Genomic DNA, 25061 nt, shown 5'->3' on the forward strand with positions numbered 1-25061 from the left:
GTTAAGGAATTACTTACTCCCTCTAGACCAAGGATGAAAAAATGATGGCAGGATGGTGTCAGAGTAGACTGTCAAGGTATACAATCTTAATAAACTTAAATCTTAGCATTATAAAAGATGATGCAGCTCTTTTACAGAAAGAATTAAACAAAACAGGGAAGTCATTCTGTCCATGATTGATATTGCTAATGGCACAGTATTTGCTAAGTCCATGTGGCCCTCATTAGGGCTCAAAGGAATGTCAAGGGAAATAATTATGTTCTGTTTCATCAAGATCTTGGCTGCATGTCTTGGTAGAAAGAGTTCCAGGTTATGTCATGCTCTGTGAATACAGGAAGAACAAGAGGTACACTTATCCATCATTTCTTTAGGATTCTCCTTAGTTAATTGTGGCAGGTCTTCTCAGATCTAACAGGATCTAGTATTGAAATATTCTGGCCATTGTCCTTCTACCAGGGGAATCTAACATAATTAGCATTTAGCACTTTTAACAACAAACTTTTCCTACTCTGGGTGCCTTGGGTCAGAATTTGTGTTAATCCTATTAGAAAGACCCTTAATTATTGCCTAGAAATAATTGGTTCCAGTGGAAGACACCTAATTAGGTTGAAATGTATTCTGTTATAAGGGCCCAATGTTAAAAGCTTTTGTTGTGGGTTAGCAGCCAAGTGTCATTGCTGGTTACTGATTTCTGATTGATCCCCAGTCAAATATGGATAAAGCCTTGAATAATTTTACATAGAAGATGTGGGCTGTTTCAAACTCATTTTCAAAAGAGGTTCCAATTGCAAAGACTCTACATTATTGTGTTGGTCATGCTATGCACGGATAGATTTATATTTCTCAGTGTCCTACAGTTAAAACAGAAGTATTTTACAGGGTACACTATAGATATGCTGTAAAATTTGTTGGTGCTGGTAAAAATTTTGTTTCTGGCTGTTTATGTATATAGTTGGTAGCATCTCTTCTTCTAAATGTAAATAAATTCTTGATGGGATGGATGGTGAGCATTCTGGCAATGAAGGAATCAATTAAATGTTCAGCAAGCCACAGCAGCATTTTTACTTTGCAGGGATAGAAAAAGAAAACTCAAAATAATTTCTTGTTACAAATATATGAAGTCTTAGTTAAATTCTGCTGAGGGTCTTTTTTATATGAAATACAGGTAAATAATTTTTTTTCTTATTATGAAAGTAATTCTGTGTACCAAACGGAACAAATTTAATCCAAAAACCAAAAATATATTTTTATTCATTTTTTAATTTTTAAATTATTTTATTTACTGATTTATTAAGAAATCTTTTAAAATCTAAATGAAAACAGGGTAAAATATGTATATAGGGAAACTTAAAAAGAAAAAAAATACATTAATGAAAGAATAACCTGCAGCCAGAGAGATGTGTAAACTAAATGTGAAATAGTTCAATTGCTTTAGGCTGGTGACAGTGAAAAGTTCAGGAAGAGATAAGTATCTTGATAAACTCCAGTTGATTCATTTTGTGCTTTAGGATTCCACCTGGTTCCAGCAGTGTGAGACCTCCTCATTTCTGTAGAAGCAGCCTGAATACTGTTCTAGTGTCTGCTAAGTATTTTTTCTCCTCTCTCCCAATCAATGATCCGATTGCCTCTCTGGATTTTTAACTTATATCCAAGTACGAGGTCAACTCTTTTGATACTGGAGTGAGGCTAAGGTCTTGTGAAAGAAATATCCCCACCAATTTCAGCTTGTAATCAGACTCAAGGAGATGCCAAAATTCTCTGTTCTGTATAACCTGGCTAAGTTATACCTTGGACCAAATTTTGAAGATTTGAATTCTGGGAAATGAAAAAAGTAATTAAAAAAAAAGGATCATTAAGTTTTTGTTTTTGTTTCTCTGGAAAGGGCTAAATAACAAATATTTTAGGTTTTGCTGGTTAAGAGGCAACATTGAGGATATTATATAGGTTGTTGCTATTATATGGTCTGTGCCATGATTATTCAATTCTGCTGTCAGGAAAAAATAACCAGTTAGTATGTGAACGAATGACATGGCTGTGTTCCACTGAGACCTTGTTTATGGACTAAAATATAAATATAAAATTTTCAAATGTCCCAAACTATTTTTCTTTTTCTTCTTCTTTTTTTTCCCCATCCAGTTAGACATGCAGAAACCTTCCTGCTCCTGGGTAAAAAAAAAAAATAGGTGGCTAGTTGGCTTTTGCCCATGGGCCATAGCTGGCCAACTCTCTTTGTTTTATTTATTTTTTTTAATTGAAGTTCGATTTTCCAACATATAGTATAACACCCAGCGCTCATCCCATCAAGTGCTGGCCAACTCTTGAAAGTATAATGTGTATCAGGATCAAGTGGGGTGTTTATCAAAAATATTTATTTTTAGGGTGCCTGGGTGGCACAGTTGGTTAAGCAATTGAGTCTTGATTTCAGCTCAGGTCATGATCTCAGCATTGTGAGACCGGGCCCTGTGTGTGGCTCCTAGGGAGTCTGCTTGAGATTCTCTCTCTTTCTGCCCCTTCCCCAACTTGTGCACTCTCTCAAGTTTCCCTGGAATAAATAAGTAAATCTTAAAAGATTGTTTATTTTTCAGGCCTCATCCTTAAAGATTTAGTTTCATTAGGTTAGGGTACTGGAAATCTGTATTTCTGTTAAGCATTTTATTGAACTTTAACTTGTTATGTGGCATATACAAAGGTGTTTGATGTAGGATGGGGTTTCTCAAAGTATGGTCTGGAATCACCAGCCACACATTTACCCAAGGTCATTTTAGTTGTGGTTCAACAAGATAACTATGATAATAACATCCATAGCTCAAAGCCCTGCATTTCATTTCTAGTCCTGGAGAGGATCAATAGAAGCTACCTTTGTTATTATCATAGTTATCTTGCTGAACTACATTTAAGACAAATACTCCAAGTTGCTCTTCTTTAGGAGTGCTACTTAAAAATATCTGTCATGCGAAACCTGTACAGCAAAGACGCTATGTCATGTGAAATGGCATGCCTTTTACTCTGCTATAGAGATAAAAATGAATTAGTAAGTACAATATTGCATGTAAATGCAGCCTGCCCTCCACATAGTTCTTAAGGATGTCGACAATTGCTAAAGCTCATCTTTGTTGAAAGGTCAAATATTATGCTTTCTGGTAGGATTCTGGGGTCTGACATGAGAACTGTTCTTGCTTAAAATTAAACAGCAAACCAAATCTCAAATATACGATAACTAGTTTGAAAAATAAAATCAGTGAAATTTAGAAATTCAGATGATGGGATGATAATCAAGAGCCCCCTGGGCACCTGTCAGAATTCTGCAGTTTGGAAGTCTGCTCATGCATAATCTGAATATTTATCCATTTTATGGTTGCCTGCCAGAGATTTATTTTAAACTTGTACCTGCTGTAGTGGATTTATCCCTTCCTTTTCCTCCCCCATACTTACTGACCCTGTGTTCGACACTATCTTCGGCCTCCCTTCAAAACAGTGGCGGTGGGGGTGAGGAGGAAGAAAATTGGATTTTAAAAGCATTGTTAATGATAGAATTATTATAAAAAGGTTAGAGAAGATGTGTTCTGATGTCTGACCTTCACAGTGTTTTAATCCTACGTATGAGGAGATCAAAATGAATACAAGCACATTTTAAGGTTAGAGAACACCTTCTCTGATAAATTAGTCCCTTTGTAGATCTCAAAATTGAATTAAAATGCAGCGCTCAGTCATATTTCAGGCTAAACTGTTACATTTACATTAAAGGTACAGGGCTGAAGCATTATGATGTGCGATTCAGTACTTGGCACAGTTCATGTGGAGTTCAGAATGGTTTTCTCTGCCTTTATCGTGCTTTATGGGGCAGATTTCTAAATTGCATTTCTCAGTTTATGTTAATGTCCTTCACAGAGACCTGGTGGTCTGGATGCCCCTATGCACACACATGTACTTCCCATTAATGTTAATGGGAGTCAGAGCCAAGCAACGGGAGATAAATGTTCCCTGAAATACCTTCTGACCTTACCTAAAGTACCAGGATTGCTAACTTCTGTGAACATATGGACAAGATAAAACTCATATTTCTTTTTTCCCCCTATCTCATCTACAAGAATAATATAAGAATCTGAGAACATTTGCAGAAAAACTGGCTATAGTGGAGCATCATCAGCCTAGCCCAGAAAGAGCTCTACTTCTAAATAAATGAACTCCCTCTGGCAGGGACCACTGTACTTTGACCTTAGGGCTCATACCTACAGATCTCTGCCTTCCTCTTTCTCTTCCTGCCCTGGTCTTTTTTTTTTTTTTTTTAAATTTATGTATTTGTTTATTCAGAGAGAGAGAGGCAGAGACACAGGCAGAGGGAGAAGCAGGCTCCATGCAGGGAGCCCGATGTGGGACTTGATCCCGGGCCTCCAGGATCACACCCCGGGCTGTAGGCGGTGCCAAACCGCTGCGCCACTGGGGCTGCCCTGCCCTGGTCTTTTTATTTCCTCTTCTATTAGGAAATTTCAGTTTTAAAGTATTCCATGTGCTTCAGCAAAACAGATGGCCAAATACTGATCCTGTCATATGTCCCTCTAAGTCTTTTCCGTAAGTCCACTAAAACTTTACTGAAAAATCCCATTAAATCATGTTTCCTAATCTTCATATCTCATCCTTATGATTTTGCATATCCTCTCATAATAATAATACATATTTAATATTTTTCTTTATACTGATGTACTTCTGTACTTAAATATGTTTTAAAAGGAGATTACTTAGGGACGACTGGGTGGCTCAGCAGTTAAGCATCTGCCTTCAGCTCAGGGCATGATCCTAGAGTCCCGGGATGGAGTCCTACATCGGGCTCCCTGCATGGAGCCTGCTTCTCCTTCTGCTTATGTCTCGGTCTCTCTCTCTGTCTCTCATGAATAAATAAATAAAATCTTAAAAATAAATAAATAAATAAATAAATAAATAAATAAATAAATAAATAAAGTTTATTTAAATCATTGCCATGTATAGAAAATGAGAATTTTCCTAATACACATTGTAAGAAGCAAATAAATTACTAAAATTAAGAAAAAAACAGTTAAATTATGAACTACCAAAATCTCTTATTCCATACTTGGATAATCACCATCTACATTTTACCAGAAGTCTAATAATAAAGCATTTAATCTCTTAAAATAGGTTGAAGTTCCTACCTTAGCTACATATCTCTTAAAATAGGTTGAAGTTCCTATCCTTAGCTACATTTATCCATCCACTTAAAACTTGGGGTGAACATGGCATATTTCATAATTGGTGTATGGCAAGTTGTTTGCCATCATTCAGTACAAGACAAGTTGCAGAGAATCATCTAGATGGTTGATCCTGGGACTGGTTGTACTGCTGGGATATGAGCTCTGATGGGAATTAGAGGATATTCCTTTCTGTCCACTATCTTTTAAAAATTATTTATTTATTTATTTATTTATTTATTTATTTATTTATTTATTTGAGTAAGAGAGCATGCATGAAAGAGGGGTAGGTGAGTATGTGGGCAGGGGGCAGAGGAAGAAGAGAGGGAGAATCCCAAACAGGATCCACACTCAGCTCAGTGCAGAGCCCTCCCTATGTGAGGCTCTATCCCACATCCCTGAGATCACAATCTGAGCTGAATCAAGACTTGGCCACTTAAGCGACTGAACCACACAGGTGCCCCTCTGTCTACTATTTTGAGAGCTATGGAAATCAAGGCTTATGAAAAGGATGCTGATCAAACACAGGGCAGAACTTGTAACTACATGTAAAAATATCCCACTGTCAGCAACATAGAAAAGCAAAAAACTGGTTTCTAGGCTTAGGTGTTTGTAATCTTTCACACTCTCAGGCATTTTTTTGTGGCAGGCTCACTCCTCTTTGTTTATTACTGTAATAGAGTTGGTGGTGGCAACTTCATAAATGTTCGTATCAGTAAGATTTAGAATGTCTGTATAGCCATTTTACTAAAATATAACCAATAACAACAAAACAACTACTAATATTCCCTAAGTGCCAGGCACTGTGCTAAACACTTAACATGGGTTATCATGGTCATCAGAACAACCCTAAGAAGTTGGCATGCTATTATCCCCACACAGGTTAATTATGTAGTCCAAGGTCACAAGCTAGTGAGAGAAATGAGATTCAAAGCCAGATCTTTCTGCCTCTAAGGTCAGTCTCTTAATCATTACTTAGGGCTGGTGCCTAGTATTCTCTTCTATTTCCATAACTAGCAAATAATCTATAATTAGGTACCAGTTCTGCCATTAACCAGCTCTGAAACCTTGGGATTTCTTCCGGTCCTAGCTGATCATTGCTTCGTTTTGCAGGTGAGAAAGCCATACATTAGCAAAGACTTCTGGTTGAAATTTTGATTTTAAAATATTATCTAACCTCTTTTTTTTCCTCTGCCTTGTGAAATAGAAAGAGCATATAGTCCTATGCCCATGCTACTGCTCTGAATGATTCATTAACAGACTGAAATAGTGGAGTTAACCTAAATACAGATTTATTTCTGACTCTTGGCCTTCCAGTTTTTTAATATGCATAGATATTTATAATAAAAAGGCTTACCCAAATGGTAGTATTTTTCTACCTTCCAATGACCCCCAAATATGCAATTAGGTAATTTTTGGCTTTCTCCTTTAAAATGAAATTGAGATAGATAAAATAGATAGGTGGTGTTTATTTTTCTTAGGCTATCTTACTTCACAGAGGGAGCTACAAATTGGCAAGAAGGAAATAATATGATGTGACCAATCTCTATCAGTTATAGGAAAATATCTATTTTATAAAAATCTATTATAGAAAAATAAAGCTGAATTTAAAAGATTTCCTGGTGTAGTAAACAGAATCAAGCAGAATGCACAATCAGGATTTCTGGGTTAATATCCTTTTCTCCACTCCTGGTGACCTTGAGAAAGTCACCAACCTGAGTCTTATCTTCCTCAGTCAGATCATCCATTGCCAAGATCCCTTCAACTCAAAAATTCTATGACTTGATAAGAGAGAAAGTAATAGAAATGCAAATAAAATGTAAATTAAAATCTCATCCTTTGCAATTTAGTACTTTCAACCCATCCCATCAACCTGGTGTTAGAACAGACTCACATCATGTGCTGGCTAAGGGCAATAAAGGAATTTCTGTCTTATACTATAAAGCACCCAGACTAAGGCATGTGGAAAATTTTATTTCCTTAAAACTGAAAAGGTTGGCAGGGTGACTAAAGCAAAGCACAGAGGTGATCAAATCCCTTTATTGGTGTAATAATCCATATCCATATCTCTGACTAACCAGGGCAGCTCTTTTAAAAATAGCCAATGTCACTGTTTAAACAATGTTTTCTAAAAATAGTATTCGAGTCATGGGTTTTTAATTTGTTAGCACAGTGTTCCTAGGCATGAATTTCAAATCTACAGAGACTTGAAAGAAATTTAATTAAAGGATTGAAGATAACATTAGTTACAATAGTATAATAGATACAATGGCTGTAATTCTCAAAATTGTATTGGATGATTCTGAAATAAGATAGCCTTTCAATCATATTCATTACCAACAGTTCTCTAAGAATCATTAATCATATAATGTTTGGCATGATGTATTAATTTAGCAACACAGTGATATCTCTACATATTAATATGAATTATGCCACTTCTATAGATTGCATTATTAGAAATAAGGACATGTATATCAATGTATGTGTTCTCTGGGTTAGTCATTACCTTTTACTACCAAGTTTCCAGTACTGCTAGCAGTTCCAAAATGGTTAGTAGCTATACAGGTATAACTTCCAGCATCTGACTTTGTCACATTGACAATTCTGAGGCTTCCATCTTCAGAAATGGTAATTCTGAAATTAAAACAAATACACCAAAATGGTAAGTTTATCACATATAACTAATTGAAAATGGTATCTCTCATTCTGTCATCCTTCAAAGTATAAATCATGGTTATATTACCAACAGTCTCATCTTTATTTAGGGCATTTGTCTGTATACACATAATTATAATTAGGACGTGTAACTTATTTAGGACTTTTAACACTTTTCTTGCTAAAATGGTCTCAACATTCTGTTGGCATAAATATTGGAAATACTAATAGATTGTAACCATCCTCTGTCTTTGGTGGCTCTAACCAGATTATGCATTGTTGATCACCATTGATCTTAACACTGCTGAGTATGAGAAAAAAGTCTCTTGGCTCACCACTTGACAAATTTTCATCAAAGATTTTTTTAAATTTATTTATTCATGAGAGACACAGAGAGAGGCAGAGACATAGGTAGAGGGCGAAGAAGCAGGATTCATGCAAGGGGCCCGATGTGGGACTTGATTCTGGGACTCCAGGATCACACCCTGAGCAGAAGACAGACACTCAACTACTAAGCCACCCAGGCATCCCAGAAGATGTTTTCTTCTAGACTGGTGACTTAAATTAAATTAGTGATTACTAAGTATATTTATTTCTGACATATGTCAGATAATACATTTTTAATGAGATACAAGAAGTGAATTAAAAAAATTAAAATATCCTGTGACATAGTATGACTTTGGCAGAATAGCAAATGTGGATGGCATATCTCAGGGCCCATAATTAGGGATAAGTATCTACTACTTAGATAGTAGTAAGGAAACACTTGCACTGACAGACACGAAACTGGAATGGGAGGATTCCTGAGGACCCTGTTTTCAACATGACTATAGCAGAAGAGGAAGGTATAGAGATGAGTAGGATGTGAGCCTGGCTTGGACACCAGACAGAGAAATAAAAAATGTACCCAGATGGATCATTTAGGATTATTGTCTGCTGAACCTCTGCTATATCCTTTATATTTACCCACCTCGTTCTCTGTCTTCTGCTCTCCCCTTCTCACCTGGCCTATCAGGTACCCCACCTGGCCTCTCTGTAACCCACTGTCCTCAATAAATTCTGTTCTAGAACCTACCAGGCCTGATCGATCTGATCTTTGCCTTTCTCTTGCCTACTTGATTTCATTCAAATCTTCTACCCTCCAATGGACTGGAGTTACACTGGCCTTCTGCAAGTCCCTATAGTGTTGGGACACATTTCCACTTCAGGGCCTTTCTATCTGCTCTTCTGTCTGCCCTGACATCAGGACACAGCTACCATCTTCTCACCTTCTCAGGACCTCACCTTGGAGGCAGTGTTTTTCTTATGACTCATGTTTTTATTTTTTTATTTTAATTTTTTTATGACTCATATTTTTAAAGTGGGTTTTTAATTTTGTTATTCTCTTTTCTTGCAGCCATTTTATTTTTTCCTATCAAACACAATCTAGAAGTTCTGCTTAATTCTTAGGTCTCTTACCACATGGTGTATGAGCTTTTCTGAGGACACAGACTGTGTTTATCTTATTACTTAATCTCCAGGAACTAGTACCTAGATGACATATAGTTGATGCCCTGTAAGTATCTGCTAAATGACTGAGTGAATAAGTAAATAAATATCCTAAGAGAAAAATCAATAACATGCTTTAGGAATTCAGAGTGGCTAAACCACTGAGCACTAGTGATAGTCTTAACAGAATATTTCACAAATATTTGAAACAAGGGGTCTAGGGTGGTCATAGCTTTGCTTAATAGAATTTTTGGGTAATCATTTTAAAACCACAGGTGAAAATTTAAATATGCTGTTTTGCAAATGCTGTATATACTTTCCATGAAGGCTCTTTGGGATGGAGAAGCTGTAGAAATCTGTAGGATTTCCTGATGACTCATTCCAGATTCTTTGACTCAGGCTGATGAGAAGGTATGAAGTTGTAAGAACTCTACAAAGGGTATTAGAGTCAGAGGGATGGGTGTTCAAATTCCTGTTCTGTTAGCTCCAGCTGTGTGGTCAGAGGCAATCTGCTTAACTTTCTAAGTTTTAGTTTCCTCATCTATGAAATTGAGCTAACAATACCAATTGGGTAAGTTGTTAGTAAGAATCAGGTAAGATAAGGTCAGTGAGATTTCTAGCACATTTCCTGGTATTTATTAGGTAGTAGTTTTGTTGTTGCTATTTTTTCATCTTTAAAACTGTGTCCTCTTATTTAGTTATTTGTGCACTATGGGGACAATTGGACAACATTCTCTGAACATAGTTTCTCTTAATATAGTAATTAAATCAGTCTACTTTTTACTCTCCAACTATTGCGTCTGACAATCTGAGCTCAATACACAGATTAACTGAGTCCTCCCAAATAAGTACATAAGATGCATACAAGGAGGTTCTTTGCTCATTCACACCATAATACACATATAACAGTTGCTCAATAAAGACCATGTGATACCCTGTTAGCCCAAGAGCAGATGTACTGATAAAAATAGCACGGTGATTAAATCCTAATTCCCTTAATAATCTCAAAAATAATTTTAGAGGAGTTAATCATATTCTTATTTATAAAATAATTCTCTGGAAATTGTAAAATGTTGGCATATGAAAACCTAGTAAGGAAGGTGACATTTGTGTTTTGTAAATGGAGTGATTTTCCGTGAGGTAATATAGGTTTGGGGTATATTAAATACTAAGAGGTGAACTGACTCTTTCAAAGCACAAAGACCTTTTAATAGTTTATACCATTTAAAGTGGTATTGTAATTTCCAAAATCTAAAGCCATTACCTGTATCATACTGTTTAATACCAACAGGATATGAATAAGGAAACAAGTAATGGGTTTGTCATCAGATGACCGCTATTAGCCTTGACTCTGATACTTGCTATGACCTGGCCTAATTACTTCTGCCCTAAGGCAGGATTTCTCAGCCTTGGCACTACTGACATTTTGCACCATATAATTCTTGTCATGTGAGGGTATTTAACAGCATCTCTGTCCCTTGCACACTGGATTCCATTAATTCTGCCTCTCTTCCCAAGTTGTGACAATCAAAAATATCTCCAAATATGGCCAAATGTTTCCTGGTGGCAAAATCATCCACAGTAGAGAGCTACTGGTCTACATCAGTTTTTATTCTTTTAATCTCACTGATGATTATCTTCTACATTGAGATAAGACAGGTGAAAGGTTCTTTTGATTGTAAAGTGCTGTATAAATGTTTTTCTTATTTCCCACTGTCATTCCCATTCCTGTATCTTTAATGATGGTATATACATTGCACAAAAGGCACTCAAAATATTGTTGCTACCCTGCTGTGGGACCCAGCTAGCTCTACACAATCTCCCTCAAGGCTCTCCTTGCCCCTTACCCTCAAAGCTTCCTTACCCAATTTCCTTTAAGCTTTGTGAAATGACAGGGTAATTTTACAAACTGTTGTACTACGGATTTTTAAGATTTCAGTGCCTGCCATTGGTTAAGTGTTTTAATCTTCCCATTTTTAATTTTTTTTTTAGCAAAGAGATAAGAGCTAGGGCTCCAAGCCTCGAATTTCAGACAATAGAAAAGGTGAGTGAGGGAGATAATCTGTAAAAGTTTTAGCAGCTGTCATTAAATTACATCACATTGCTGTTTATTTTTCCTAGGTACAATCCAATGTTATACATGGGGCTTTGTGAAATCCAACCAATTTCTTTTCCAAACAATATAATGAACTGATTAAGAACATAAACTCTGGGGGTGCCTGGGGGCTCAGTTGTTTGGGTGTCCAACTCTTGGTTTTAGCTCAGGTCATGATCTCAGGGTTGTGAGACTGAGTCCTCTGTTAGGCTCCACACTTGGCATGGAATCTGTCTACCTCTGTCTGCCCCTCCCCTTGCTGATATGCTCTCTCTCTCTCAAATAAATAAATGAATCTTAAAAAAAAAAAAAAAAGGAACAAACTCTGGAACTATACTATCTAGCCACAAATCAGACTTGTGCCACTTATAACCTGTGTGAGTAATATCTTTGCATGTAAATTTCCTTATTTGAGATAATGGAATAATAAAAGTAACTATATCTCACAAGGTATTGTAAAGATATGCACTGCTGAGACCAGTGCCTAGCACATGAAAGTCACAATATAAGTGCATTAGCCAAATATTCTATTAACTAAAGTTCTGTATCCTCCTAAATCTATTATTTTAGATATTAATAAAAGACTCTCTTAAGGTTAAGACTACTACCAAGTAGTTTTGCCCGTCTGAAATCCTATTACACATTATTATGCTTAATGAAGCATATGGGTAACATTAAGTAGTTATAGAAGCAGGATGAAAAATTGGACTCATTTATTCATAGCTACTAAATACCTCCTGTACACCAGGCTTACACAAAACAGAACGACCTTCAATAATTACATACCTAGAAATGACGTCAGTGTGTTATGTATCATACATAATGCATACATTTCTATAAATGCATATTAGAAAGGGCATTATTTTTGCCTGTGGGGAATCTATTTCTCATGCTATTTCTAGAATAAAGAAAGGCAAGGACCAAGACCTGGCCAATCAGGAGATTCGATTCCCCTGTCTGCAGTGATTGGTTTAGGGGTAGGCATGCTACCAAAACCAGGAACTATTTGAGGAAACAATCTCTTTCTATTTATTATCACATTTGGAGATGGAAATCTAGAACTGCTAGCAGTTGTCGTACTTTCCATAGAAAGCATGCCTTAAAGAAACTAATCAAAAACAAGCAGAGCCCAGGAGACAGAAGAGAACTATGATCTCTTTGAGCCTGTTTCTGTCCATGGCTAAGCCAGCAGTCTCCTTTGGATGCCTCAGTTACATAAGGCAATGATTTAAGATACTAGAGATTTAGTTTTAATCTCTTGGAACTGGAAGAGCCCAATATTTTAGAGAAATTAGTGAACATGGGATGCCTGGGTGGCTCAGCAGTTGAGTGTCTGCCATTGACTCAGGGAGTGATCCCAGGGTCTGGGATCGAGTCCCACATCGGGCTCCTGCAGAGAGCCTGCTTCTCCCTCTGCCTGAGTCTCTGCCTCTCTCTCTCTCTCTCTCATGAATAAATCTTAAAAAAAAAAAATCTTAAAAAAAAAAGAAAGAAATTAGTGAACTTGTTCAGGAGATAGAGGTAGTGAAAGTGGAGAGGAGACATGAGTCCTCCACATAATTCTTTGATGGCTACCTCTAAAGAACTCAAAAGACTGATTAACTCAATTACAGAGGAATGACTATGGATTTATGGGTCTGAAAAAGTGACCTGATCTTCCTTTATACACAGCTGTGCCATATACTTTTGGCTATTTATTTCTATTGATTAAAGGCCAAGTTTACAATGACTTGTTGCTTTGAATTTATGGGATTTTTGTAGGTGAGGAATTATTATAAAGCTAGCATTTATCCTTGGGGTGCTAATTTTGACTAACTCAAGGAACTTTTGAAATATAACTCAACACTATTATTTAGATACTTGCTTCATTTCATTTTGGAGTCAGTCCCAACTTAGAAAAAGTTGTTCAACCAATATTTCTACATTCACTTTTTCCCATGAACCTAGTGCCTGAATCCCATTGAAGTATACTTGTATTTTCACATTTGTTTCTTAATGAGATTTCAAAGTTTCCATTTCATTTTAGTTTTTCTGTTTCAGACTGTTGACTGACCTGTAGCTATTAGCTTGATATTGAACTTTGAGCTCCTTCTAATACTCATGAATAGTGATCGAGTTAGATAAAAGGAATTGAAAATGTAAATCTGTTCTTGGCTTAGAATAGGTTAGCTCTGACCTACCTGTAGGCTCTTTTTAAATCATTGATATTATCAGAGAAGAGTCAAAAATGATAAAGCAGCAAGTAGTAAAAATAAAGGTGTGACATAGGACTTAATTTCTCCCACATGAAAAAAAGGTCATCTAATTCACAACATAGTAAATTGCCCATTGCATACAGAAGCAGTTATTCCTCCATTTCATTTAGAGATTTCAGATCCATAGAGGATAGGAACCTATCTGGAATTACGAGATAAATTGAATCTTTCTTTCTTAATATGAGGCTCTGGGTTATAGCCATTGAAGAGCTGACCTTGTCAGTCCTATTAATCAAAACCAGTCTGGGGACACTGGACCTTTAAAAATGCTGATCTTTCTTCTTTGGGGGCTTTAGGAACAGATGACAAAAGCTGCCAACTCCACAATATTCTATCACCCTAAAGAGAAGGGTTATCCCTATGATTCTGTGAGCAGTTCTGCATGGAAGCCCAACTACAGGTGACAGAAGTAGTGCATCCTCACCTGTCTGGAAACACTTCCCTTATAAGTAAGACTCTATGGAGTACACTTTAGAAACCATCCTTAGAAACCAGTACACTTTTTAAAAAAAAGATTTTATTTATTTATTCATGAGACAGAGAGAGAGAGAGAGAGAGAGAGAGAGAGAGAGAGGCAGAGGGAGAAACAAGCCCCATGCAAGGAGCCCGACATGGGACTCAATCCTGGGACTCCAGGATCATGCCCTGGGCTGAAAGAGGCACTAAACCTCTGAGCCACCCAGGCTGCCCAGAAACCAGTACACTTTTAAACCACCTTTAATAGTGTTAGATCAGGGACAACATAAATCACTTTAAAAACCTCAAAGGGTCCTAACAGGCTTCTCCTTTCTCTTATACCTGAGGAGTTCCAGAAAACATGCTTGCCATTTAACAGCCTGAACATGAAAGCATAGATTTATGTATTACAAAAGAGGTTAACACTCCTGGAGGCCTAAAATATATTCTAAAACTTCAGACATGGTTAATCTAAGTACTGCTACTTCTCAACTCAAGCACACTGGCAGCATGGTACAGATGTCACAGGACTCGTGACCCCAGAGGCAACCAGTGATGTACTAGAATGAGGGCAATTAAGTCAGACTCCCCAAACCAGGGGTCACTCTACCTTATGAGATACTACACAAGGTGAGGCACGTGTTAACCAGACCCTTATAAAATCAGAGGAAGGACTGCCTAGCTACAAATGTGTACACTTTATTCTGCATTGAGTTGTCTTCTAATGCAAATAATTGGAAGATTTCATGTAAAAACTCATTCCTGGCTAGTTGTGACAAATGGGAAAATAGGATAGTATCATAACACAGCCCTGTAGGGCACCAATCAGCTGGAGAGGAGAAGCAATACCTCCTTTAAGCAGCCAGTAGACTTTCTAGCTCCTACCCTGGCTCCAAGAGCTTATCAATGTCTCTACCCTATTCCTGTGGGCTTTTGAGATCATTTTAGATGGTTTTTAACCATTAATCTGTGCTGAGTAAATGGAACACGGCTTCTCGGTAGCCTTTAGGCTATGGGCCACATTTTCCTTCCTCCTGGATTCTCCCCACCTCAGGCATACCTCACTAAGAGACCATAGCAATGGAATAGGAAGGGGAACAGGAACTAGGGAACAGCCCTAGTTTTCTAAGGCTGCCATAACAAGGTGCCACAAACTGGATAGCTTAAAACAGCAAGAATTTATTATTCAGTAGTTCTGGAGACTGGAAATCTGAAGTCAAAGTGCTGGAAGAATTCGTTGTTTTTGGAGTCTCAGAGGGAGAATGTTTCTTTGCCTTTCTCTTAACTTCTGGTAACAATCATTGGTCCTTGGTTTATAGACACATCACTTGAATTCTTGTTTCTATCATCACATAGTGTTTTTCCTATGTGTCTCTTGACATTGTCTTCCCTCTGTGCACATGTCTTTATCCAAGTTTCCCTCTTCTTAGAAGGACACCAGTAACTGAATTAGGGCCCACCTGAATCTAGTTTGACTTCATCCAAATTCAATTACAAGTCTCATGATTGTTGTTCCGGGTTGATCTAGCAGCTTCAAAGCCTACTTTCCAGTCCTTAGAGAATGGGGAAGGGGCATAATGCAGAGGAATGGGTCTGATTCCACAGGCCTGGCACCATTGATGATGCTCATCAATAACCTTTCCTTCTTCGTGGGGCCAGGTCCTGTGTTCCAAAAGTAGTTACATTTTAAAAAACTGGAAATTATTGCTCTTTAGGTGGTATATTAACAATCAAATGTGGAGTATGAAGGAATGTTCTGGTGTGGTAATGGATAATGTATTAAACTATAAAAAGTCTTGGGATGCCTGCGTGGCTCAATGGTTGAGCTTCTGCCTTTGGCTCAAGGTGCAATCTCAGGATCTGGGATTGAGTCCCACATCGAGCTCCTTGCGGGGAGTCTGCTTCTCCCTCTGCCTGTGTCTCTGCCTCTCTCTCGTTCTCTTTCTGTGTCGCTCATGAAAAAATAAATAAAATCTTTAAAAATAATAAGAATAAAGTATAAAAAGTCCAACAGGAAAACAAAATTAGGGCCTACTTGCAATTTTTTTTCTTCCTTTCTAATTTGTTGGATTAAAGTAGATCTTCCATTCAATCCTTTCTTGGCTGTCATTACTGTGGCCAATTAATATTTATTTTGATATTAATATTATAGCCAAAATTAGATAGAGGAGGCCTATACCAAATGGCAACATACAGTTTTCTAAGTACTTCTTTATGGAAGCCGAAGCTGAGAAAGACAGTGTCTTTACTTGTCCTTCAGGCAATAGCAATACAACACAGTCTTAGAATACAACACCAATGAAATAGTCAAAATTTTGAAGGAGTGGAGAAGTGGCAATGAAGAGACAAAGACTTGTATATTCAACCTATCAACTTCAGAATTAGCCTGTGACCAATAGAGGCATAGACATTTAGACTTGGTAGAGTCTAAGTCTAATAGTCAAAGCTATTCCTGGCTTTGTGCCAGTTGAGAACTAAGAAAAGCCTAGAAGAGGAACTGGCATTGTTGTGCTGTAAGCAATGGCAAAAAAACAAAACAAAACAAACACCAAAACTCTGCTCTTAAGGAAAAACAAACAAACAAACAAACAAACCAAACACTTGCTTTGGTTTGAATTTGGTTATTTACTTAACAAAATTCAAAGTCATTTTTGCTTTGGTAATTGTTAACTATATGTGTCAGCTTGACTGAGCTAAGGGATGTTCAAATAGCTGGTAAAAAATTATTTCTCTGAGTCTTGAAGGTGTTGCTGAAAGAGCTTAGCATTGGAGTTGGTAGACTAAGTAAAGAAGATTGCCCTCACCAATGCTGATGAATATCATCCAGTCCTGTGAGGGCTTGCAGAGAGTGAAAAGAAGGAAGGGTGAATTCGCTTTCTCTGAACTAGGATACCCATCTTCTCTGGCTTTGGATGGTAGCGTCCCTGGTTCTTGGACCTTTGCACTCAGGTTACGAGTTACACTCATCTACTCCATTGGTTTACACACCCTGGGAATCACTCTAAATCATACCACTGGCTTTCCTAGATCTTCAGCTTGCAGACAGCACATCATGGGACTTCGGGGCCTCTACAGTCATATGAGTATTCCTATAATAAATATTTTCTTATATATTCTGTTGGTTCTTTCTCAGGAGAACCCTGGCCAATATAGTTTTTAACTGTGATTTGCCGGAGTTTACATATTGAAATTTGAAAGATACATGGAAATTCTCAGCCTAATTGGAGAGATGGGATTATCCTGATTTATAGAAAGAAAGATTGCTTTGTGGTAATGTGCAGTTTATAAAGAGTCAATTGAGAGCACTAAAAGATGGCTTTTCTGCCCATCTTGAGAAAAGATGATGTTTCCGATTACAAATTTAAATGAAGGTCAGTGGGAAGATACTACTTCAAGGGCAGTTTCAGGCCAACCTGTCATTGATCTTTCTGTATAGTGTCTGCGGCAGCAATAGACATTGCTATTGACCAGACACCTTGGTGACAAAGTTCCCTTAGAGATAATTTGCTTTCTGTCGTAAGATTTGAGTTTAATAAACCACTGAACAACCTGTGTATTTCAGTCTGCTTGAAGAACAACCAGCAGTTCAGAGCCTATTGCCCTTGCCTCCAGCACTGTTCAAAAGAGAAAATAACTTGTGTTTGCTTAACCTGGTTTGATCCAAGTCTAACTTCTTCTGAACAATAGTTTTAAAAGCTCTGTAAAATAACCTGGAAGGGATCCTCTCAGGTACAGATGAGTATTTAGATCGCAGAGTTAAAATACCGGGGTTAATTATAACTACTCTTCATGACACAATGCATGGATAAGTGTAGGAAATAGTTTTCTTGGGCAGATATAACTTTGAAGTTTTATTTATTGACATTGTAAGCAAAAAAACACCAAAAACATGTTTTGGGAAGAAAGAAATAAAGGACATGTTTGTCTGAAATTTGTTTCTTAAATTGCTACCTTTAATTTATGCAGGATCTCTGTGTCTCCATTAATACAAGATTTAGGATTCCTTTCTTCCAGAAATTTATGACCTGAGATAATTTCAATATAAATCTATGGGGCATTGTGAAGATGAATGGGGTAGGGACAGGAAAAACAATACCATATTTTACTCTCTACATCTCTATGTTTTGATCAAGGCATCATAATAAGTAATATTACTTGTGTAATGAGAAAAATCTTATTATTAAACTCGAAGGTACTCAAAATATTTTATATAACAACATCTTAGGACACTAGAATAGCTAGTAAAAGAATAATTCAATAGCAAAGTTAAACTGTTTTTAGAAATAATTGGAAATGAAGAAGCAGAGATGGACCAGTAGACCTAAAGACCTGGAGGGATGGCTATAAATACTCAAAGCTGAGTGTTGGGCATGGCAAGGTGCTGAGGAAGTTTATCAAGCACCTAAAATATACTATTGGGTACTCTTGGATGCTTGCATTTGTTATCACATTTAAACCATACAGCAATCTCGAGAAGCATTATTATCCCAATTTTTCAGATGAGAAAAATGAAATCCGGAAAGTAAATTAAAATGTCCAAGGGCAATGTGGTCAATAAAGAATGAAGTTTCAAGGTTAGATCTCACTACAAAGTCTGCACTCTTTCTACCATGCCATCCTGTGGTGTTGAAGGATATAAGAAAGAAAGAAAACAAGAAGCAAAACCCATTAAACCCACATTTAAGAGGTTTTCCTTAAATTTGCCATTAGATCTTTGGTTATGATACTTTTTTTTTTTTTTTTGCTTTCTAATTAAGCTTGTCAAAATAGCTTTTTCTAATATTGAGAAATATGTGAACACAATTTCTGAAGACAGAAGCAAAAGTAAAGAATGTGCAAAAGTGAGTTGAAGTTGTAATCATAGAAGGTTCCCTTATCCCTAACTAAAATGCCTGGAAGATAATAATTAATTAGAAAAGGAGGCCCACTATATAGATTATGTAACTTGGTAAGCAGAGGAGGTTTCTATAACACAAATAGCAATACTGGCCATGCTAGAAAAACATATAATTTTATTATGTACCGAACTCTCAACGCTTTAGGAATTGCAAGATCATGGTTTGTTTGCTTGAACCCCTCACCTCAGAACTTTATAAAATTTCTAAGTAAGGAAATCAAAGTGGAATCTCCTACCTCCTGCACATCATTGATAGCACACCATTGTCAGGGTACAGCTAAAATTCTCAAAGACCCTCCCTGCCTTGAACAGCAACTGCACTTAGTATTTATGGCTTTGTCAGAAGCATAGAATCTCAGGATCATGAAACTGCTCAGTTAATACAAGATTTTCCAAACTCCCTGGTATGTTTCTAATTTCTGCCATATTCATGTAGATACTTTATCCTTGCCCTAATATTTGTTAGACACATGACTTTGGAATGTCTCTTAAACTCTCTGAACTCCAGTTTGCAATCTCTAAAATGAAGGTCATAATAATAATAATACATCTATTTCATAGGTTTTGTTGAGAAAGTTACACGTGAAAATACCTGTGAAGCATTTATAACTGTGGTGGCACATAGCAAGCACATAATAAATATTGGCCATAGTGATCATTTTTATTATTTTCTTCACCATCATTTTTTAATAGGCATTATTTTTTAAAAAAGATTGTATTTATTTATTCATGAGAGACAGAGAGAGAGAAAGAGAGAGAGAGGCAGAGACATAGGCAGAGGGAGAAGCAGGCTCCTCACAGGGAGCCCAATGTGGGACTCGATCCCAGGATCTGGGATCATGCCCTGAGTCGAAGGCAGATGTCCAACTGCTAAGCCACCCAGGCGTCCCTGTTTTCTTCATCCTTATCATCATTATAGTCATGGTATTTTCTTTAAGTGATTCATAGTTTAAAATTAAAATAACATCATATTGCTACTATAAAGAAAACATCATATTGATACTATAGATAGAAATCAGTATCACTTGCCATAGATGCCAACCATAGAAGTAAATATGATAGAAACATACATAACATACTACATTCTAGTTGGGTGTGGTTATTTGCTGGGATATTGAGCCAACAGCCTGCTTTTACTTTGGTAAAGAGGTTATTACCCACGGTTTCAAATGTGTTCAGACATACTAGGACCAAACTGACTCTGCCCTTGATCTACTCAGAAGCAGTGAAAAAGACCTATGTGATTCACTACCATTTAATGTCTGTCTACCGTGTGCTAAGATTATCTGAGTATTTACAGAGGTGCAAGTCTTCTACTTTGTGAAACACAAAGCTATTTCAACCACATTCCCAAGATAAAGTTCCTTTATAACATTACAACAATGTGGGCCATCAAACTGTTTTGGAAAGCTCCCATTACTGCAAATTCATGACATTTTGAAGTTGTCAGATCTACTCACATGGCATTTATCATATACTGCCAATATCCCATTGTCCCAAATATCCAAAGAATTTCCAGACATCAGGCCCCAAGTCTTATACTTTTTTGTTGCCTTATCATTTCATATAGTCCTTTATATATAAAGAGGCACACAGTAAATATATTGCTTATTGGATGAAAATTTACTTAGTCTTGACAATTTTAGAGACACTGGTGGATATCTTTCGGGGTAAAGACCCTGATTTCTAACCTTTTCTGGTGGGTGGGTGGAAGTTAGAGATCTCTTTAAGACTCAGAAGCAAATTATAACATTACCTCCCCGCAAATGCAACTATGCATATTGTTTTCGAAAGTTTACAGTTCTCCTAAAGCACCTTTAAGTCACAAAACTGTAAAGAGAAGCCACTGTCCTGGAGTAAACATAGATATCACCTTCATTGATTCATGAAGGTGTGTAAGCTGTAATTACTGTTTTTATAAGCTCAAGAAAAGGATTCTATGTGCTTAAGTTAATACTTGAGGGGTGGTACTGTTTTCCTGTGGGGATTATTTGTATGTGCTTTGTATCTTCAGGTCTGTTTTATACAGGAGAACATTTCCTGGATGAAACCGAATCCTTGTAGCAATCCACTCTTGTCTCAACAAATACACAACCAAGTGTCATGTGAAAAATGTCGACAGGGACCTGGTTGTTGTACTATTTTTTTCCCCCTATGTGAAAAAGAAAGCTATTTCTTTTCAAGGAACAGTCTTTTTTCTTTTCAGACAAACCATCTAAAAAGAACTATAAAGTCACACAGGTAATGGGTTTCAATAAATAATTCTCATGATGACAGAACATTTAAGGAATTGATATATGTGTCCTCTCCTATTTAATAGCCAAAATCTGCAAGGACCTTTTCCTAATTCCAAGGGGAAGTCGATGACAGAAAAAGTGAACGGCTTAAGAAAGGAGCAGAAAGCTCTTATAATTAAAGGTGTCTTGGTCGAGGGGGCAGAACATAGTAATTTAGATATGCCAGTGATAAGGAAAGTTTGGTAAAGATGGGAGGGGGGTGTTGAAAGAACATAGGACTGTGAATATGACCTACTTAGATTAGAAAAAAAAGAACAGGATAATATCTGAGCATATTTGTCCTGTACATGAATAAAATAGTTTCTGGCAAATCCTTCCCTAATAATCAGCATACCACATTTCCTGGAAAATCTAGTAAAAGAGGCTTTTGTGTAAATGTTAAACTCAAAAGAATGATGAAAAGAATATAGTAATCCCGAAAATACTGATAATTTCAAGCAACAAACCAAATGTGCTGTAATTATTTTCAAATAATTCACAGTAGTGAATTATTCAAATTGGAGATCTCATCACTTAAAGAATTAAATTGGCTAATATTATCCCAACAAAGCACGCTTTGTTGCTTTGTCAATGCATCCAATATCTCAGGCCAAGTGATGCAGAATTGTTAGGCATGTTTGCATTGGGTTAGACTCTTAAAGTCAGACAAGGACCTTATTAGAAGCTTTCTTTTAAGTGTTGTGCTGGAAATGAGTGAACTTGTGTGTGTCTGGGGTGGGGAGTTAGATACAAAAATAAGGACACAGAGAAGATTATGAACGCTTACAATTTTCAGCAATCTATGAGAAAACTGATGCTAATAGCAAATTCACTTTCTTAAAATGAAGTAACCTTAGTAATGAGTGATTTAGGGATATTCTCTTTGTAGTGGTCGAAGAGCAGAAAGAAACAAAGTTGAAAAGAATATAAAACATCAGGAGGTCTGTATAATTAATCAGCAGTCCTATAAAGTATGCCATAAATTAGAGCTACAATTATACCACTGTGCTTGGAAAATAGGAAACTGGACTTTTTATATAAGCATTCAGGTTTATTTTTTAATATCTATCTCTAGCATCATGTAAAGTGCACTTTAGGAAATGTGGCTAAGAGAGTTAATGCTTTCATCGCTGCTATTTACAACCTAATTTGCAAGTTTTTACAGCATCTTAATAGTCACATTGCAGTTAAGAAAGAAATATCTTGCCATTCTTGAAGTTCCTTGTCAAGAAAGAAAACTTTAAAAAGTCACTGGAAAATAAAGTTTCAATGGATGATAAAATTTCCTGTGAACCATTTCCCTTTTATAAAATTAAGTCTAAAATTTACTTTTAATATGTAAGTTGAAAATTTGTAATTTTCAACTCTGTTTCTTTTTAAAGGCAGTATACTCCAAGGTATATACTACTTCTGAATTATTTATTCCAAAGGTTCTGGAATTCCTCATTGTTTTTATGTTATATGTAACGATTTATATAGTTTGGGGAAAAAAGTTTGGTGAATATAAATTACAATGCACTTGCTAGCTTCCCTGCCAGCTTATGTTATACCACTGAATTAATTCCACGTCATTCAGTAGGGTCATTCTTCTGAGAAAATGGCATTAAGAAAGGCCAATTTTCTGTATACAAGAAAGGGGAAGAGTCTGGTTACACTTGTTTTTAAGTTCCCATACCCATCCAGCTTCTCTTGACCGTCAGGTGCCCATATAGCTTCTCAAAATAAGCCCCAAATTATCACCTAATAAGCATATTAGTCATCTTCCTAATTTTTGTAGCCTTCCCAAACAGTAAAATAAAAGAACACAGATGCCTTCATTTTGGTCTGCTCTGTTTTAGCACAAACGTAATCAGGCTACAGATATTTCCTGAGCACTTGCTCTATAAAAGTCACTGTGATAACCACTAAAAGGAATTCAAAAGGAAAGAAGCAACATTGCTCTCATCAGTTGTCCTATGGAATGGACATCTATTGTATTGCCTATCTAGTACCCATCCCTGATAATCCTGATTTTCCTTTGGGAGCTTCCACTCTCAGACCACATAGTTTGGGTGGTAATAGCACCATCATCTAGATACTGGGGAATTCATGTGCATCAAGAATGGCCGATGAGAGTATCACATGCTCTTGACTAAAGTGAATGGTTTAGGGGTATGCATGTCACTTATTCTAGGTCAGTTGTCACTTTTTAAGGTGATAATTTGGGGCTTATCATCTTAAGACCTTTGCTAAAAAACTGGAAAAGAGGTAAACATTTTCTGCTAGTTACTAAAATGGTAGATGATTTGCCAGGGGTCATCTGTCATTCATAGTGGAGAACAGCTTGCCCAAGAAAGAAACCAAGAGAAACTAAGTCTTGGTGATATTACCCATAGACCATAGACCAAACTCTGAAATTTTCAGATCCATGAGCCAGGAAATTCCCCTTGAAGGATGATGAAAATGGTCTAAAACCAGATTATGGTTACAGTTGAGAAACTATAAATTTACTAAAACTCATTGAGCTATACACTTAAAATGGCTGAATTTTATGGCATATTAATTAGACCACAATGAAGTTGTTTAAAAATCCCTTGTAAGCCAGATTAAGCTGCATTTCTTTCTTTCTTCTTTTTTAAAAGATATTTTATTTATTTATGAGAGACAGGGAGAAGAGAAGCAGGCTCTTCTCAGGGATTTGATCCCCAGGATCATATCCTAAGCCACATGCAGTGCTCAACCGCTGAGCCACCCAGGCATATCTTAAGTTGGGTTTCTATCATCTGCAACTCAAAAAGTAATGACAAATACAGTCCTACTGATAAGAGGGAAAAAATAGTATCTGCATGTCACAGATGATACATCAAATGAGTGACATGACAAATGGAGGGGGTCAAATGGGTATTTAGGCTGATTCTTACTTCCCACTCCCTACCTACCTCCTCACCAGGCTATAAGCTCTTGAAATAGAGTTCTTTTCATCTTTGTGTTCAAAATATGGTGCAGTAATGACTCAGAGAGGTTGTATTAAGACATGTTTGTTCTATGGTGCTGGTGGTGGAACTACTGGGGGGCTGTTCTGAGAAGTGACTGGTATTAAAATAATTCACAGTGATCTTGACTGGATGAGACATACAAGTGTTTGGCTTCCATTTTGGTGACTTATCACTGAAATCCTTTTGTGCCTTGTAACAGAATTATACAAGGTTCACATTTTGTTGTTAGTGCTATTTCAGTTTTTCAGAAAAAACAGGCACAAATTATTTGGGAAGAGGACGTCTGAACTGTCAAGTTCATGACCCAAACCAGACAAATTCCCTGGATAACAGCTCAGTTCTTCACCTCACTTTGTCTACATGTGACAGAGTTCTTTGGAGAGATTATATCCTCTATACATTTAGCTTGGCTCTTCCACATTTTTCTCAGTGCTGATGTACTTTTTTATCTGTTTAGGAATACATTCCAAAGTACAAAATGATAGATTCTGATACTTATCTTACTTTTGAGGAGGGGAAAAAAAGCATATTGTAATCAACTTCCAAGAAACTTAAAAAGTGATTTTCTTGTGAGAGAAATATGTACATGCCCACAGATTCTGCACTCGGTTCGGCTGCTGACAAACCATTTTTGGAACTGTTCTTGAGATTAGTGCAGAAAAACAGCAAATGCAATCTCAGCTTATTTGTTCCAGCTGATACCATCTGAACAGAAGCCCAAAGGCATGGGCTTTTGAGATAAGCAGACTTCCCTTAACACCAA

General features: G+C 36.8%; 1 protein-coding gene and 1 long non-coding RNA gene across 27 annotated transcripts in view; one reads left to right on the plus strand and one right to left on the minus strand.

Annotated features, from left to right (window-relative positions):
- Positions 1-25061, minus strand: part of CNTN4 (contactin 4) — a 922691-nt gene that overhangs the window by 64684 nt on the left and 832946 nt on the right. For all 13 annotated transcript variants that reach the window (XM_049098179.1, XM_025451427.3, XM_025451465.3 and 10 more), the window contains one exon: positions 7708-7835. In XM_049098179.1, coding sequence (XP_048954136.1) covers positions 7708-7835 — 128 coding nt within the window. The remainder of the gene's footprint in view (positions 1-7707; positions 7836-25061) is intronic.
- The window catches only part of LOC112662844 (uncharacterized), a 171812-nt gene that overhangs the window by 19307 nt on the left and 127444 nt on the right, over positions 1-25061 (plus strand). The window lies entirely within an intron of this gene.

Source organism: Canis lupus, chromosome 20 (assembly GCF_003254725.2).
Source record: "Canis lupus dingo isolate Sandy chromosome 20, ASM325472v2, whole genome shotgun sequence".
Lineage (NCBI taxonomy): Eukaryota > Metazoa > Chordata > Mammalia > Carnivora > Canidae > Canis > Canis lupus.